Raw genomic sequence first — 15,061 nt, forward strand, 5'->3', positions numbered from 1 at the left:
CCTACACCGTGATTCGAACCACCATTCATAACAAAAGCGAGGCATCGTAAAAGCGTTGGCGGATAGCGCAAGGAGAGTCTGCTAACGAGAGCTGCCTGGCGCGGAGTTAAAAGATCTCACCAACAGATTGCTCAAGAATGGTTATTCCTTCGCCGAGGTGAGAAACCGGTAAGACCACCGCGTGGAAATCATAGTGATGATCAAGGGTCGGTGAAATCGAAAGTTTTTCCTGCCATTAATGGACGTGACTGAGCGCGTAGGAAAAGTCTTGAAAAAGCGGAGCATCGCGGTAATCTACAAACTCGCCCTGAAAACAGATCACCTGGAAATAGCTGGAATTTATAGGATTCCGTGAAGTTGTGGGGAGGTGTAAGTGGTTGTGTGATGTGTTCGAAAATGGTTCTGAGCACTATGGAAGATCTGAGGTCATCAGTCCCCTACACTTAGAACTACTTAAACGTAAGGACATCACACACATCCATGCCCGAGGCAGGATTCGAACCTGCGACCGTAATGGCAGCGCGTTTCCAGACTGAAGCGCCTAGAACCGCTCGGCTACACGGCCCGCCTGTGTGACGTGTGTGAAACCTTAACTGCTAAGGTCATCAGTCCCTACGCTTACACACTACGTAACCTAAATTATCCTAAGGACAAACACACACACCCATGCCCGAGGGAGGACTCGAACCTCCGGTGGGACCAGCCGCACAGTCCATGACTGCAGCACCTCAGCCAGCCGGGGTCGCCGAGCGGTTCTAGGCGCTACAGTCTGGAACCGCGCGACCGCTACGGTCACAGGTTCGAATCCTGCCTCTGGCATGGATGTGTGTGATGTCCTTAGGTTAATTAGGTTTAAGTAGTTCTGAGTTCTAGGGGACTGATGAACTTAGAAGTTGTCCCATAGAGCTCAGAGCCATTTGAACCAGCCATTTTGCAGCGCCTTAAACCGCTCGGCTAATCCCGCGCGGCTTAAGTGGGTACTATAAGGGGTGTTCAAATAGAAACGAGGCAGAAGCATAATCATGGAGACCAGTACCTGTATGTTAGTAGTATTGACCCTGGCTGTTGAGACACTTGTCCCACTGTGACACAAGGCGGTGAATGGCTGTCTCACAAAATTCCCGGGGCTGCGATGTTAACCAGTTCCGCACGTACAGCTGGACGTCATCGTCGGAGGTGAATTGTTTGTCCCTCAGAGCCTTTTTAAGGGGACTAAAAATGGCGTGATCGCGGGGAGAGCTCCGAACAGTATGGAGGGTGGACGAGAATTTCCGATTTGAATTTCTGCAGGAGTGCCGCGACTGTGTCGGGCGTATGTGGCTTTGCATTGTCGTGGAGCAGAATGGCCACACGGGTGAGATTGCCTGGTCGTCTCGATTTGATCGCTTGGTGAAGGGTGGTCAAGGCTTGCGAGTAACGCCGGTCGTTCACTGTTGTCCCGTGCTGCAGGAAGTGAATCAGAAGGGGGACATTTTTGGTCCCCTTAAAAAGGCTACCCGAGCAGTCTAAGACGCTGCAGTCACGGTCTGTGCGGCTGGTCCCGGCGGAGGTTCGAGTCCTCCCTCGGGCATGGGTGTGTGTGTTTGTCCTTAGGATAATTTAGGTTAAGTAATGTGTAACCTTAGGAACTGATGACCTTAGCAGTTAAGTCCCATAAGATTTCACACACATTTTTTTAAAAAGGCTCTGAGGGGCAAACGATTCATCTCGGACGACGACGTCCAGCGGTACGTGTGGAACTGGTTAACATCGCAGTCCCGGGAATTTTATGAGGCAGCCGTTCACCGCCTTGTGTCACAGTAGGACAAGTGTCTCAACAGCCAGGGTCAATACTACTAACATACATGTAGTGTCGGCTCGTTTCTTTTTGAACGCCCCTTATACAAAAATAATGGTCAAAACAGGCCTAGAAGAGCACGAGGGCAATTGCAGAAGAAGGGGCACTGTTAGATCAGATGCTGAGGAACAAGCTTTGCAGACAGACCATCACATTCATTTTGATAGGACTCAAGTAGAACCAGCACAAGGCTGTTCAGAGAGGCCATAGAGATTGCAAAACACCCCTCGAACTTCAGTACGAAGGAGGAGGGAATGAAATTGAATGAAATCTGGATTCTGGTGCCGAAGAAGACGTGTACCAGTGTTCCACTGTGGAGTGATAGCAGCAGCGGACGACGGCAGTGGACACGGCCAATGGCGCTCGCCAGTACAAAACACGTGACGTCACGCCACCGGACGGAAGCTCGCGGAAGCGGAATTTTGCTGTAGTTAGCAGCGAGACAGGGCGTGAATCGGACACTCAAAGAAGCTTGGAAATGCCCTCCGCAGATGGCAACGTAACGTTTTGTTTCGAAGGAGAAATCCATTCGACCATGGCATAATAGGCCCGCCTGGTTGGCCGTACGGTCTAACGCACGGCTCTCCGGGCGGGAAGGAGCGCCTGGTCCCCGGCACGAATCCGGATTTGTGTCGAGGTCCGGTGAGCCGGCCAGTCTGCGAATGGTTTTTAGGCGGTTTTCTATCTGCCTCGGCGAATGCGGGTTGGTTCCCCTTATTCCACCCCAGTTACACTATGTTAGCAATTGCTGCGCAAACAAGTTCTCCACGTACGCGTAGAGCACCATTACTCTACCATGTGGACTGTGGTAGTCGTCGTGGGTGGTGGTGTGGTTAGTGTTTAACGTCCCGTCGACAACGAGGTCATTGGAGCGCAAGCTCGGGTTAGGAAAGGATCGGGAAGGAAATCGGCCGTGCCCTTTCAAAGGAACCATCCCAGCATTTGCCTGAAACGATTTAGGGAAATCACGGAAAACCTAAATCAGGAAGGCCGGACTCGGGATTGAACCGTCGTCCTCCAGAATGCGAGTGCAGTGTGCTAACCACTGCGCCACCTCGCTCGGTGTCGTCGTGGGGTTGTGGACCACTGCGGCTGCGGCGGGGACGGAGCCTCTCCGTCGTTTCTAGGTCCCCGGTTAACATACAATACAATGCAATGGCATAATAGCTCGGTATATTTCATTAATTGTGACGTTTCCGGCAGTGAATGTTTACATTTTACAACAAGTCTATGTATGTGCTTGAAGATATGTAGATATAAGTCCATTCTCTCACTTTCTTTGTGAGATGCTACAGTTGTTCATTTCTGTTGTCATTTACATGTACAAACACCTTACTGATCCGGACAGTATGTGACTTGATGTGTTGTGATGTGATGTGCAGGAAGAAGGCACTCGAGAAAGCCAAGTCCATGGTCGCCCACATCGCGTACCCTGACGAGTTGCTGGACGACGCCAAGCTCGACAAGTTCTACGAGAAGGTAAACCGTGCCAAATGCATCTGTGGACATGTACATTGCCTCTCAGTGGAACACCTGTCAAACTGACACATCATTGTGCTCTGTCTTCTGTAACCTTTCCGCCCATCTGCACAACCCAAGATGTTCAAAACACAAAGGTAAAGTGTCGAACAACTAGAATTCAATTTCACCTTTCATGGTTATACGAGGTGCATTCAAGTTCTAAGTCCTCCGATTTTTTTTCTCCGGACTGGAAAGAGATAGAAACACGCGCATTGTTTTAAAATGAGGCCGCGTTCATTGTCAATACGTCCCAGAGATGGCAGCACCGTACGGCAGATGGAATTTTTACCGCCAGCGGCGAGAATGAGAACTGTTTTAAATACTTAAAATGGCGACGTTTTCCTTACTTGAACAGCGTGCAATCATTCATTTTCTGAATTTGCGTGGTGTGAAACCAATTGAAATTCATCGACAGTTGAAGGAGACATGTGGTGATGGAGTTATGGATGTGTTGAAAGTGCGTTCGTGGGTGCGACAGTTTAATGAAGGCAGAACATCGTGTGACAACAAACCGAAACAACCTCGGGCTCGCACAAGCCGGTCTGATGACATGATCGAGAAAGTGGAGAGAATTGTTTTGGGAGATCGCCGAATGACTGTTGAACAGCGCCTCCAGAGTTGGCATTTCTGTGGGTTCTGTGCACACAGTCCTGCACGACGAAATGAAAATGCGAAAAGTGTCATCCAGGTGGGTGCCACGAATGCTGACGGACGACCACACGGCTGCCCGTGTGGCACGTTGCCGAGCAATGTTGACGCGCAACGACAGCACGAATGGGACTTTCTTTTCGTCGGTTGTGACAATGGATGAGACGTGGATGCCATTTTTCAATCCAGAAACAAAGCGCCAGTCAGCTCAATGGAAGCACACAGATTCACCGCCACCAAAAAAATTTCGGGTAACTGCCAGTGCTGAAAAAATGATGGTGTCCATGTTCTGGGAAAGCGAGGGCGTAATCCTTACCCATTGCGTTCCAAAGGGCACTACGGTAACAGGTGCATCCTACGAAAATGTTTTGAAGAACAAATTCCTTCCTGCACTGCAACAAAAACGTTCGGGGAGGGCTGCGCGTGTGCTGTTTCACCGAGACAACGCACCCGCACATCGAGCTAACGTTACGCAACAGTTTCTTCGTGATAACAACTTTGAAGTGATTCCTCATGCTCCCTACTCACCTGACCTGGCTCCTAGTGACTTTTGGATTTTTCCAACAATGAAAGACACTCTCCGTGGCTGCACATTCACCAGCCGTGCTGCTATTGCCTCGGCGATTTTCCAGTGGTCAAAACAGACTCCTAAAGAAGCCTTCGCCGCTGCCATGGAATCATGGCGTCAGCGTTGTGAAAAATGTGTACGTCTGCAGGGCGATTACGTCGAGAAGTAACGCCAGTTTCATCGATTTCGGGTGAGTAGTTAATTAGAAAAAAAATCGGAGGCCTTAGAACTTGAATGCACCTCGTACACTGAAGCGCCATAGAAACTAGTACAGACATGGGTATTCAAACACAGATATATGTAAACAGGCAGAATAAGCCGCTGCGGTCGGCAACGCCTATAGACATCAAGTATCTGGCACAGTTGTTGGATCGGTTTCTGCTGCTACAATGGCAGGTTAGCAAGATTTAAGAGAGTTTGAACGTGGTGTCATAGTCGGCGCACGAGCGATGGGACACAGCACCTCAGAGGTAGCGGGCATTTTCCAGTACGACCATTTCACGAGTGAACCGTGAATATCAGGAATCGGTAAAACATCAAATCTCCGACATCGCCGCGGCCGGAAAAAGATCTGCAAGAACGGGACCTACGACGACTGAAGAGAACCGTTCAACGTGTCAGAAGAGCCGCAAATTGCTGCAGACGTCATTGCTGGGCCATCAGCAAGTGTCAGCGTTCGAACCATTCAAGGAAACATCAACGATATGTGGTTTCGGAGTCGAAGGTCGACTCGTGTGCCTTCGATGACTGCACGACTCAAAGCTTTACGGCTCGCCTGGGCTCGTCAGCATCGACATTGGACTGACGATGACTGAAACATGTTGCCTGGTCGGACGAGTCTCGTTTCGAATTGTATCGAGAGGATGGACGTGTACGGGAATGGAGACAACCTCACGAATCAAAGGTACCTGTATGTCAGCAGACGACTGTTCAAGTTGGTGGAGGCTCTGTAATGGTGTGGTGTGCAGTTGGAGTAATAGGGGGCCCTTGATACGTCTAGATACGACTCTGACAGATGATACGTCCGTAAGAATCCCGTCTGATCAGCTGCGTCCATTCATGTCCGTTGCGCATTTCGACGGACTTGGGCAATTCCAGCAGGACAATGCGGCACCCCACACGTCCAGAATTGCTACAGAGTGGCTCCAGGAACAATCTTATGAGTTTAAACACTTCCGCTGGCCACCAAAGTCCACAGACATGAACATTACTGAGCATATCTGGCGTGCCTTGCAACGTGCTGTTCAGAAGAGATCTCCACCCCCTCGTACTCTTAGGGATTTATGGACAGCCCTGCCGGATTCATGGTGTCAGTTCCCTCCATCACTACTTCAGACGTGGGTCTAGCCCATTCCACGTCGTGTTGCGACACTTCTGCGTGCTCACGGAGGGCCTGCACGATATTAGGCAGGTGTAACAGTTTCTTTGCTCTTCAGTGTATATGTAGTATATTCAAAAAATAATGGAAATTTTTGTTTTCTGAAAAAAGTTCGAATTACAGTACTTGTTATACATCTTTGCAAGAGCGTTTCATTCCAATCCCTGAAACACTTCTGGAACTCGAATTGTGGGATAGCTTTTAGCTTTCTCAGCGATGCGTTTTTAATCCTGTCTCGCAAAACGATAACCTTTCAAGGTTGCCTCTACTTTTGTGAACAGAAAAGTATCGCACGGGGCTTAATCTGACGTATGTGGAGGTGACACTGGGGCGTTATTGTATTTTTTTTTTGGCCAAAAATTCGTGAACCAGTTACTCACACCTTAGTCTTTCCCTGTGTATACAGTGTTCAAATAACTTACGGGAACACAGCCGCGTGTCGTTGTTGACAACCGCCGATATTTCGACAGGAGCACTCCCTGCCATTTTAAAGGCATAACTCCAACAAGTAAGCGCTGTGCACGCGAGTTTAAAACCTCGGTTTTCAGAGAAACTCTATAATGATAACACCCACACATACAGTGTAAACACTAACACCATCACAAACCGAAGATGACCGACCTCAGAACTTATCGACACTGAAATTAATAATCAGCGGTTCTCTGCGCGATAGCAATGGCGATACTATCGATGACAGTGCTTCCAAAGCAGAGTTACTAAACACAGCCTTCCGAAATTCCTGCACCATAGAAGACGACGTAAGTATTCCAGAATTCGAATCAAGAACAGTTGCCGGCCGGAGTGGCCGAGCGGTTAAAGACGCTACAGTCTGGAACCGGACGACCGCTACGGTCGCAGGTTCGAATCCTGCCTCGGGCATGGATGTGTGTGATGTCCTTAGGTTAGTTAGGTTTAAGTAGTTCTAAGTTCTAGGGGCCTTATGACCACAGCAGTTGAGTCCCATAGTGCTCAGAGCCACCCACCCCAAGAACAGTTGCCAACATGAGTAACTTAGAGGTAGATATCCTCGGAGTAGTGAAACAACTTAAATCAATAAAAGGCAAGCCTTCCGGTTCAGATTGTATACCAATTAGGTTCCATTCAGTGTAAGCTGATGCGATAGCTACTTGCTTAACAATCATATGCAACCGTTCGCTCGACGAAAGGTCCGTACCCAAAGACAAAGTTGCAACAGGTCACGGCAATATTCAAGAAAGGCAATAGGAGTAATCCACTAAATTACAGGCCCATACAATTGACGCCAATATGCAGCAGGATTTTGGAATATGTATTGTCGTCGAACTTTATGAATTACCTAGAAGCGAACGGTCTATTGACATATTGTCAACACGGATTTAGAAAACATCGTTCTCGTAAAATACAACTAGCTCTTTACTCACACGAAGTGTTGAGCGCTATTGACAACAGATTCGAAGTTCATTCCGTATTTCTAGATTGCCAGAAGGCTTTTGACACGGTGCTTATGTGTAAGCAGCTTGCAGTGAAATTCCTTGCTTTTGGAAAATCGTCTCAATTACGTGATTGGATTCGTTGTTTATTGTCAGACAGTTTGTAGAAATTTATGGAAAATCGTCGAGTAAAACAGAACTGATTTCTCGCGTTCCCCAAGGTAATGCTACAGGCCCTTTGCTGTTCCTTATCTATATAAACGAAGTGAAGTGGAAGGAAGACAAGGATTTCTGGTCACATGAGTATCGGGTAATATCAACAGCAGCATAAAATGGTATAACAGGTGTAGGATTCGTTATGAATAGGAAGGTAAGGCAGAGGGTGTGTTACTGTGAACAGTTCAGTGACCGGGCGGTTCTAATCAGAATCGACAGCAGACCAACACCGACAACGATAGTTCAGGTATACATGCAGACGTCGCAAGCTGAAGATGAACAGATAGAGAAAGTGTATGAGGATATTGAAAGGGTAATGCAGTATGTAAAGGGGGACGAAAATCTAATAGTCATGGGCGACTGGAATGCAGTTGTAGGGGAAGGAGTAGAAGAAAAGGTTACAGGAGAATATGGGCTTGGGACAAGGAATGAAAGAGGAGAAAGACTAATTGAGTTCTGTAACAAGTTTCAGTTAGTAATAGCGAATACCCTGTTCAAGAATCACAAGAGGAGGAGGTATACTTGGAATAGGCCGGGAGATACGGGAAGATTTCAATTAGATTACATCATGGTCAGACAGAGATTCCGAAATCAGATACTGGATTGTAAGGCGTACCCAGGAGCAGATATAGACTCAGATCACAATACAGTAGTGATGAAGAGTAGGCTGAAGTTCAAGACGTTAGTCAGGAAGAACCAATACGCAAAGAAGTGGGATACGGAAGTACTAAGGAATGACGAGATGCGTTTGAAGTTCTCTAACGCTATAGATACAGCAATAAGGAATAGCGCAGTAGGCAGTACAGTTGAAGAGGAATGGACATCTCTAAAAAGGGCCATCACAGAAGTTGGGAAGGAAAACATAGGTACAAAGAAGGTAGCTGCGAAGAAACCATGGGTAACAGAAGAAATACTTCAGTTGATTGATGAAAGGAGGAAGTACAAACATGTTCCGGGAAAATCAGGAATACAGAAATACAAGTCGCTGAGGAATGAAATAAATAGGAAGTGCAGGGAAGCTAAGACGAAATGGCTGCAGGAAAAAAGTGAAGACATCGAAAAAGATATGATTGTCGGAAGGACAGACTCAGCATACAGGAAAGTGAAAACAGCCTTTGGTGACATTAAAAGCAACGGTGGTAACATTAAGAGTGCAACGGGAATTCCACTGTTAAATACAGAGGAGAGAGCAGATAGGTAGAAAGAAAACATTGAAAGCCTCTATGAGGGTGAAGATTTGTCTGATGTGATTGAAGAAGAAACAGGAATCGATTTAGAAGAGATAGGGGATCCAATATTAGAATCGGAATTTAAAAGAGCTTTGGAGGACTTACGGTCAAATAAGGCAGAAGGGATAGATAACATTCCATCAGAATTTCTAAAATCATTGGGGGAAATGGCAACAAAACGACTATTCACGTTGGTGTGTAGAATATATGAGTCTGGCGACACACCATCTGACTTTCGGAAAAGCATCATCCACACAATTCCGAAGACGGCAAGATCTGACAAGTGCAAGAATTATCGCACAATCAGCTTAACAGCTCATGCATCGAAGCTGCTTACAAGAATAATATACAGAAGAATGGAAAAGAAAATTGAGAATGCGCTAGGTGACGATCAGTTTGGCTTTAGGAAAAGTAAAGGGACGAGAGAGGCAATTCTGACGTTATGGCTAATAATGGAAGCAAGGCTAAAGAAAAATCAAGACACTTTCATAGGATTTGTCGACCTGGAAAAAGCGTTCGACAATATAATATGGTGCAAGCTGTTCGAGATTCTGAAAAAAGTAGGGGTAAGCTATAGGGAGAGACGGGTCATATACAATATGTACAACAACCAAGAGGGAGTAATAAGAGTGGACGATCAAGAATGAAGTGCTCGTATTAAGAAGGGTGTAAGACAAGGCTGTAGCCTTTCGACCCTACTCCTCAGTCTGTACATCGAGGAAGCAATGATGGAAATAAAAGAAAGGTTCAGGAGTGGAATTAAAAGACAAGGTGAAAGGATATCAATGATACGATTCGCTGATGACATTGCTATCCTGAGTGAAAGTGAAGAAGAATTAAATGATCTGCTGAATGGAATGAACAGTCTAATGAGTACACAGTATGGTTTGAGAGTGAATCGGAGAAAGACGAAGGTAATGAGAAGTAGTAGAAATGAGAACAGCGAGAAACTTAACATCAGGATTGATGGTCACGAAGTCAATGAAGTTAAGGAATTCTGCTACCTAGGCAGTAAAATAACCAATGACGGACGGAGCAAGGAGGACATCAAAAGCAGACTCGCTATGGCAAAAAAGGCATTTCTGGCCAAGCGAAGTCTATTAATATCAAATACCGGCCTTAATTTGAGGAAGAAATTTCTGAGGATGTACGTCTGGAGTACAGCATTGTATGGTAGTGAAACATGGACTGTGAGAAAACCGGAACAGAAGAGAATCGACTAACCTAACCTAACCTAACCTAACCGCATTTGAGATGTGGTGCTATAGACGAATGTTGAAAATTAGGTGGACTGATAAGGTAAGAAATGAGGAGGCTCTACGCAGAATCGGAGAGGAAAGGAATATGTGGAAAACACTGATAAGGAGAAGGGACAGGATGATAGGACATCTGCTAAGACATGAGGGAATGACTTCCATGGTACTAGAGGGAGCTGTAGAGGGCAAAAACTGTAGAGGAAGACAGAGATTGGAATACGTCAAGCAAATAATTGAGGACGTAGGTTGCAAGTGCTACTCTGAGATGAAGAGGGTAGCACAGGAAAGGAATTCGTGGCGGGCCGCATCAAACCAGTCAGTAGACTGATGACCGAAAAAAAAAAAACGATTTGGGAGACAATCTGAGCAGCCCACTTACGTTGTTTGCAGACGACGCTATCGTCAGTCGTCTAGTAAAGTCATCGGAAGATCAAATCAAATTGCAAAACGATTTAGAAAAGATATCTGCATGGTGCGAAAACTGGCAGTTGACCCTTAACAATAAGAAGTGGGATGTCATCCACATGAGTGCTAAAAGGAGTCCGTGCTAAAAGGAATCAATTACTTCTAAAGCTCGTAAATGCAACTAAATACAATCAAGAACAACTTAAACTGGAAAGAACACATCGAAAATGTTGTGCGGAAGACGAATCAAAGACTGCGATTTATTGGGAGAACACTTAGAAAATGCAACGGATCTACAGAAGAGACTGCCTACACTACGCTTGTCCGTCTTCTTTTACAATACTGCTGCGCGGTCTGGGATCCTTACCACATAGGATTAACGGAATACATCGAGCAAGTTCAAAGAACGGCAGTACGTTTTGTATTATCGAGGAATAGGGGTGAGAGTGTCACGGACATGGTACAGGGTTCGTGGTAGACATCATTAAAACAAAGACATTCTCGTTGCGGCCGAATCTTCTCACAAAATTGCAATCACCAACTTTCTCCTCCAGACGCGAAAATCTTTTGTTGACGCCGACCTACATAGGGGCAAACGATCATCATAATAAAATAATGTAATTCCGAACTCGTGCGGAGAGATGTAGGTGTTGGTTTTTTCCGTGCGCTGTTCGAGACTGGAATAATAGAGAGTTATTGTGAAGGTTACTCGATGAACCCTCTGCCAGGCACTGAAGTGTGATTTTCAGAGTATCCATGTAGATGTAGATGAGGATACCGACTTCGGATGACAACATAATCAATTATTTTTCTGCGCTCGTATCCTTTCTGAGTGTCAACAGACAATTTTTTTGTAACTTGAACCACTCACTCCAACATCCCTCCGTTCCACTGATTCAGTTCCTTCATCTTCCTTTTTGTTACTTCGAAATATCCTGTATGTGTTATGTCTTCACCCCACCCATTTCTTCTTTAGAGTCTATCTTTGGCTCAGGGATAGTAACTGTTCCTACACTTTCACACAACACAAATTGAATAAAACACTGAATTTTAAAAATTGTTTTTTTTTCTATTTATCTTGATGTGTCCATATAATCGAACTCCAATTTGGAGGTTGATTATCGGTCATCCTGTTATGGTCCACGAGTTCTGATTGTTATATCTGAGTATTAGTCTGTATATAATTCTTACAATTCAGGTTTAATTTCATTGCGTCTGTTTTCATGCAAATTCACATATTATTTTTCCATCTTGATCTGCAAAACATAAATACACAGCAATAACCGAATCCTTGGCTTTTAAAATACACCAGAAAAAACACCCAAACTGAGATTACCTGCCGTCTGTTATTGAGGAAACTCTTTAAAATATTTTAAATTGAAAAATATCAATGAAGTTCACTTTTTTTAGGAACTGAAACGCTTGTATCGTGCAACTAATAAATTTATAAAAAAAAGCCATACAGTACTAAAGTGTATTTTTCTCTACAGCTTCTTGTGGCTCCTCATAGAAAACGTGGCTTGCTAGAAAAGTCATGACTCGCTGAAAGAATAATATTTTATATGTAGGTAGTATGATCCAGTTTTTTTGTCTTTGAGATAAGAAAACTGTGTGGCTAAATTGTACTCATTGGACAATGATGAAATTACAACTGTTCACCAACAACAACCTCACCAATCTCCCACCAAGTACATGCTTGAACTTGGTTGCATCAGATGATTGCATCAGAAAACAACAGACTTCAGAATGCAAGTAATTCGTCCCAAAACATTTTAGGTCAAGACGACCAGAGATATAACAGTTTGCAGCACAGCGATCTTACAAAATATCGATATTTGAGTCCACAAAAATTTGTATATAGTTATTTCATTTACAAATATTTTCAAATTATTATCTAGAATAAATTATAGAAATAAGAATAATGATAAAAATAATTATTACTAATAAAAAATCTCACCAAAATTTAGAAAAATGTAGCTCCTATAAAAGTGTATTTTTTGATCATGATAGAAAATGGATTTTTTTGATCATATATTTATATGATGGACAATACTTAATGAGCTGTTTACTAAAAAAATGAGAAGGAAACGTTTTTATAATTTCAGAAAAATGTCTGTGCATAGGTGTACCACATCGTCTGAGTATTTGCAAGTATTGAGTATTGCAGTTGTTTGTATCTATTGTGTATTCTGGTTTGGGTTAAAATATGGTTATTAACCAGATCTCTCACAGGTTTTATAAATTCATTCGGAGCTGACCACTTCCCAACTGGAGATCAAAATCATTTGTTTACTTAAAATAAGGTTTCAATACTACAGCACGCAATATGTCTACATTTTATTTCTGTCGAAAATGTGACCTGATTCAACACAGCCAAACATTTCATGTGAGCGTTGCAGGTGGAAATGTATGCTTCAGGCATACATTGTACAAGTTCTTCCCAGTCACTGTGCGTCTTCTATCGACGTCTACCTTACGCAGAATTGCATAGCACAGTCAGAACTCAATTGAAAGCACCCTCCTTCACAGGAGTGAGGATTGCTACAAGTTTAATACGTGCTTAGACGTTGACAGTGAGTACTTGAATATTCATTATGGATGATAATATACATTTTAACTGTCACAAGAATCACCAACATTTTTGTGTAAAGTGATCACATATCAATCTGCGAAAAAATCACAGATAATTAAAGAAGAATAACATCCGAAATGTTTCTAACATACTTTCACTGTGTACGTTTTCACTGTGCACGTTCGTTCTTAGTCTGATACAACCCACTTATCTGAGACTATTCTGGAGTCCCTATTCTCTAAGACAACTCTTCATTATAAGGATGTGTTCTGGACAGCTAGAAGGAGACAAGAAACGTGTTTGTTTCATGTGGGTGATCACAATGAAGTAAGTTCCATCCAGGTCAGTTTATCCAACGCTGTACAACATTATAGTTTCCATATACCGCATTACTTGGCTGAAATGAAGTCTCCTAATAAACCAAAATCTTCTTTTAGATTTGGCATGTCCCAGCATAGGCCAAGCAAGCAAAAATATTACAAGTTATAACCATGTGGTTAATGTCAGCACAATCCGCATTTCATCATTCAAACCGCCATTGGAGAGAAATCCGGTTTGTAAACAAACAGTGTCCTCTGAGGCAAACGCATCCAAATCAAAACTTAGTTGGAACATAACCAAAAGAGTGGAAACACAAGTAGTTTTATGAAGGTGAACCTAAGCTGACATTTAGAATCACATTCAAACTTTTGTTCAACTCTTTTCCATCTTAATATCGATCCACACATGGAACAGGCATGTATACAGTTACAGCAAGGCTTGGCGTTCAGGTGCTGGAGAGCCTCTGACGGACATCATGCCTCAGTATCCAGCTGGTATATCAGTTGCTTTGTATGCAATCTGCCAGCGTGCCTGCCAAAACCATGTTGGCTGTGCCAGTCGCTGGAGTTTTCCCACATATTTCATAAGATCAGCTCTGACGACACATCCTCTGCCACCGACCGCGTATTGTTGAAACTTTACCATTTTGTTGTTCTAACGCCACGGCTCGAGGTTTCATGCTATGCTATTGATACCTGGTTTTAAAGATCACATTTGGAAATCCTGTATTGAGAAAGTCATGGATTGAAGCTTTCTCCTAAATGTAGTTTTTGAACTTTCCTACTGAGGTAACAGTATTATAAATCATGGCAATGGACAGAGAAAGACTAACAAGCCTGCTACAGGTGTGTGTCCTGACATAAGCTGGACAACAGTACGGTTGCCAGCCACTATTACAGCCTCATAACCCTCAGGTTATAAGAGTCGAGGGGCATGAAAGGGAAGCAGTGGTTGGAAATGGAGTAAGACAGGGTTGTAGCCTCTCCCCGATGTTATTCAATCTGTATATTGAGCAAGCAGTAATGGAAACAAAAGAGAAATTTGGGGTAGGTATTTAAATCCAGGGAGAAGAAATAAAAACTTTGAGGTTCGCCAATGACATTGTAATTCTGTCAGAGACAGCAAAGGACTTGGAAGAGCAGTTGAATGGAATGGACAGTGTCTTGAAAGGAGGATATAAGGTGAACATCAATAAAAGCAAAACGAGGATAATGAAATGTAGTCGAATTAAGTCGGGTGATGCTGAGGGAATTAGATTAGGAAATGAGACACTTAAGGTAATTAGGAGTTTTGCTATTTGGGGAGCAAAATAACTGATGATGGTCGAAGTAGAGAGGATATAAAATGTAGACTGGCAATGGCAAGGAAAGCATTTCTGAAGAAGAAAAATTTGTTAACATCGAGTATACATTTAAATGTCAGGAAGTTGTTTCTGAAAGTATTTGTATGGAATGTAGCCATGTATGGAAATGAAACGTGGACGATAAATAGTTTAGACAAGAAGAGAATAGAAGCTTTCGAAATGTGGTGCTACAGAAGAATGTTGAAGATTAGGTGCGTAGATCACATAACTAATGAGGAGGTATTGAATAGGATTGGGGAGAAGAGACGTTTGTGGCACAAATTGACTAGAAGAAGGGATCGCTTGGTAGGACATGTCCTGATGCATCAAGGGATCACAAATTTAGCATTGGAGGGCAG

The 15,061-nt window shown here is 43.9% G+C and overlaps 1 protein-coding gene across 2 annotated transcripts in view; it reads left to right on the forward strand.

Moving 5' to 3' along the window:
* The window catches only part of LOC124553656 (neprilysin-2-like), a 255,589-nt gene that overhangs the window by 212,172 nt on the left and 28,356 nt on the right, over window positions 1-15,061 (forward strand). For both annotated transcript variants that reach the window (XM_047127538.1, XM_047127539.1), the window contains exon 10: window positions 3,220-3,316. In XM_047127538.1, the coding sequence (XP_046983494.1) occupies window positions 3,220-3,316 (97 nt within the window). The remainder of the gene's footprint in view (window positions 1-3,219; window positions 3,317-15,061) is intronic.

The sequence above is a fragment of the Schistocerca americana genome, chromosome 11 (genome assembly GCF_021461395.2).
Source record: "Schistocerca americana isolate TAMUIC-IGC-003095 chromosome 11, iqSchAmer2.1, whole genome shotgun sequence".
Lineage (NCBI taxonomy): Eukaryota > Metazoa > Arthropoda > Insecta > Orthoptera > Acrididae > Schistocerca > Schistocerca americana.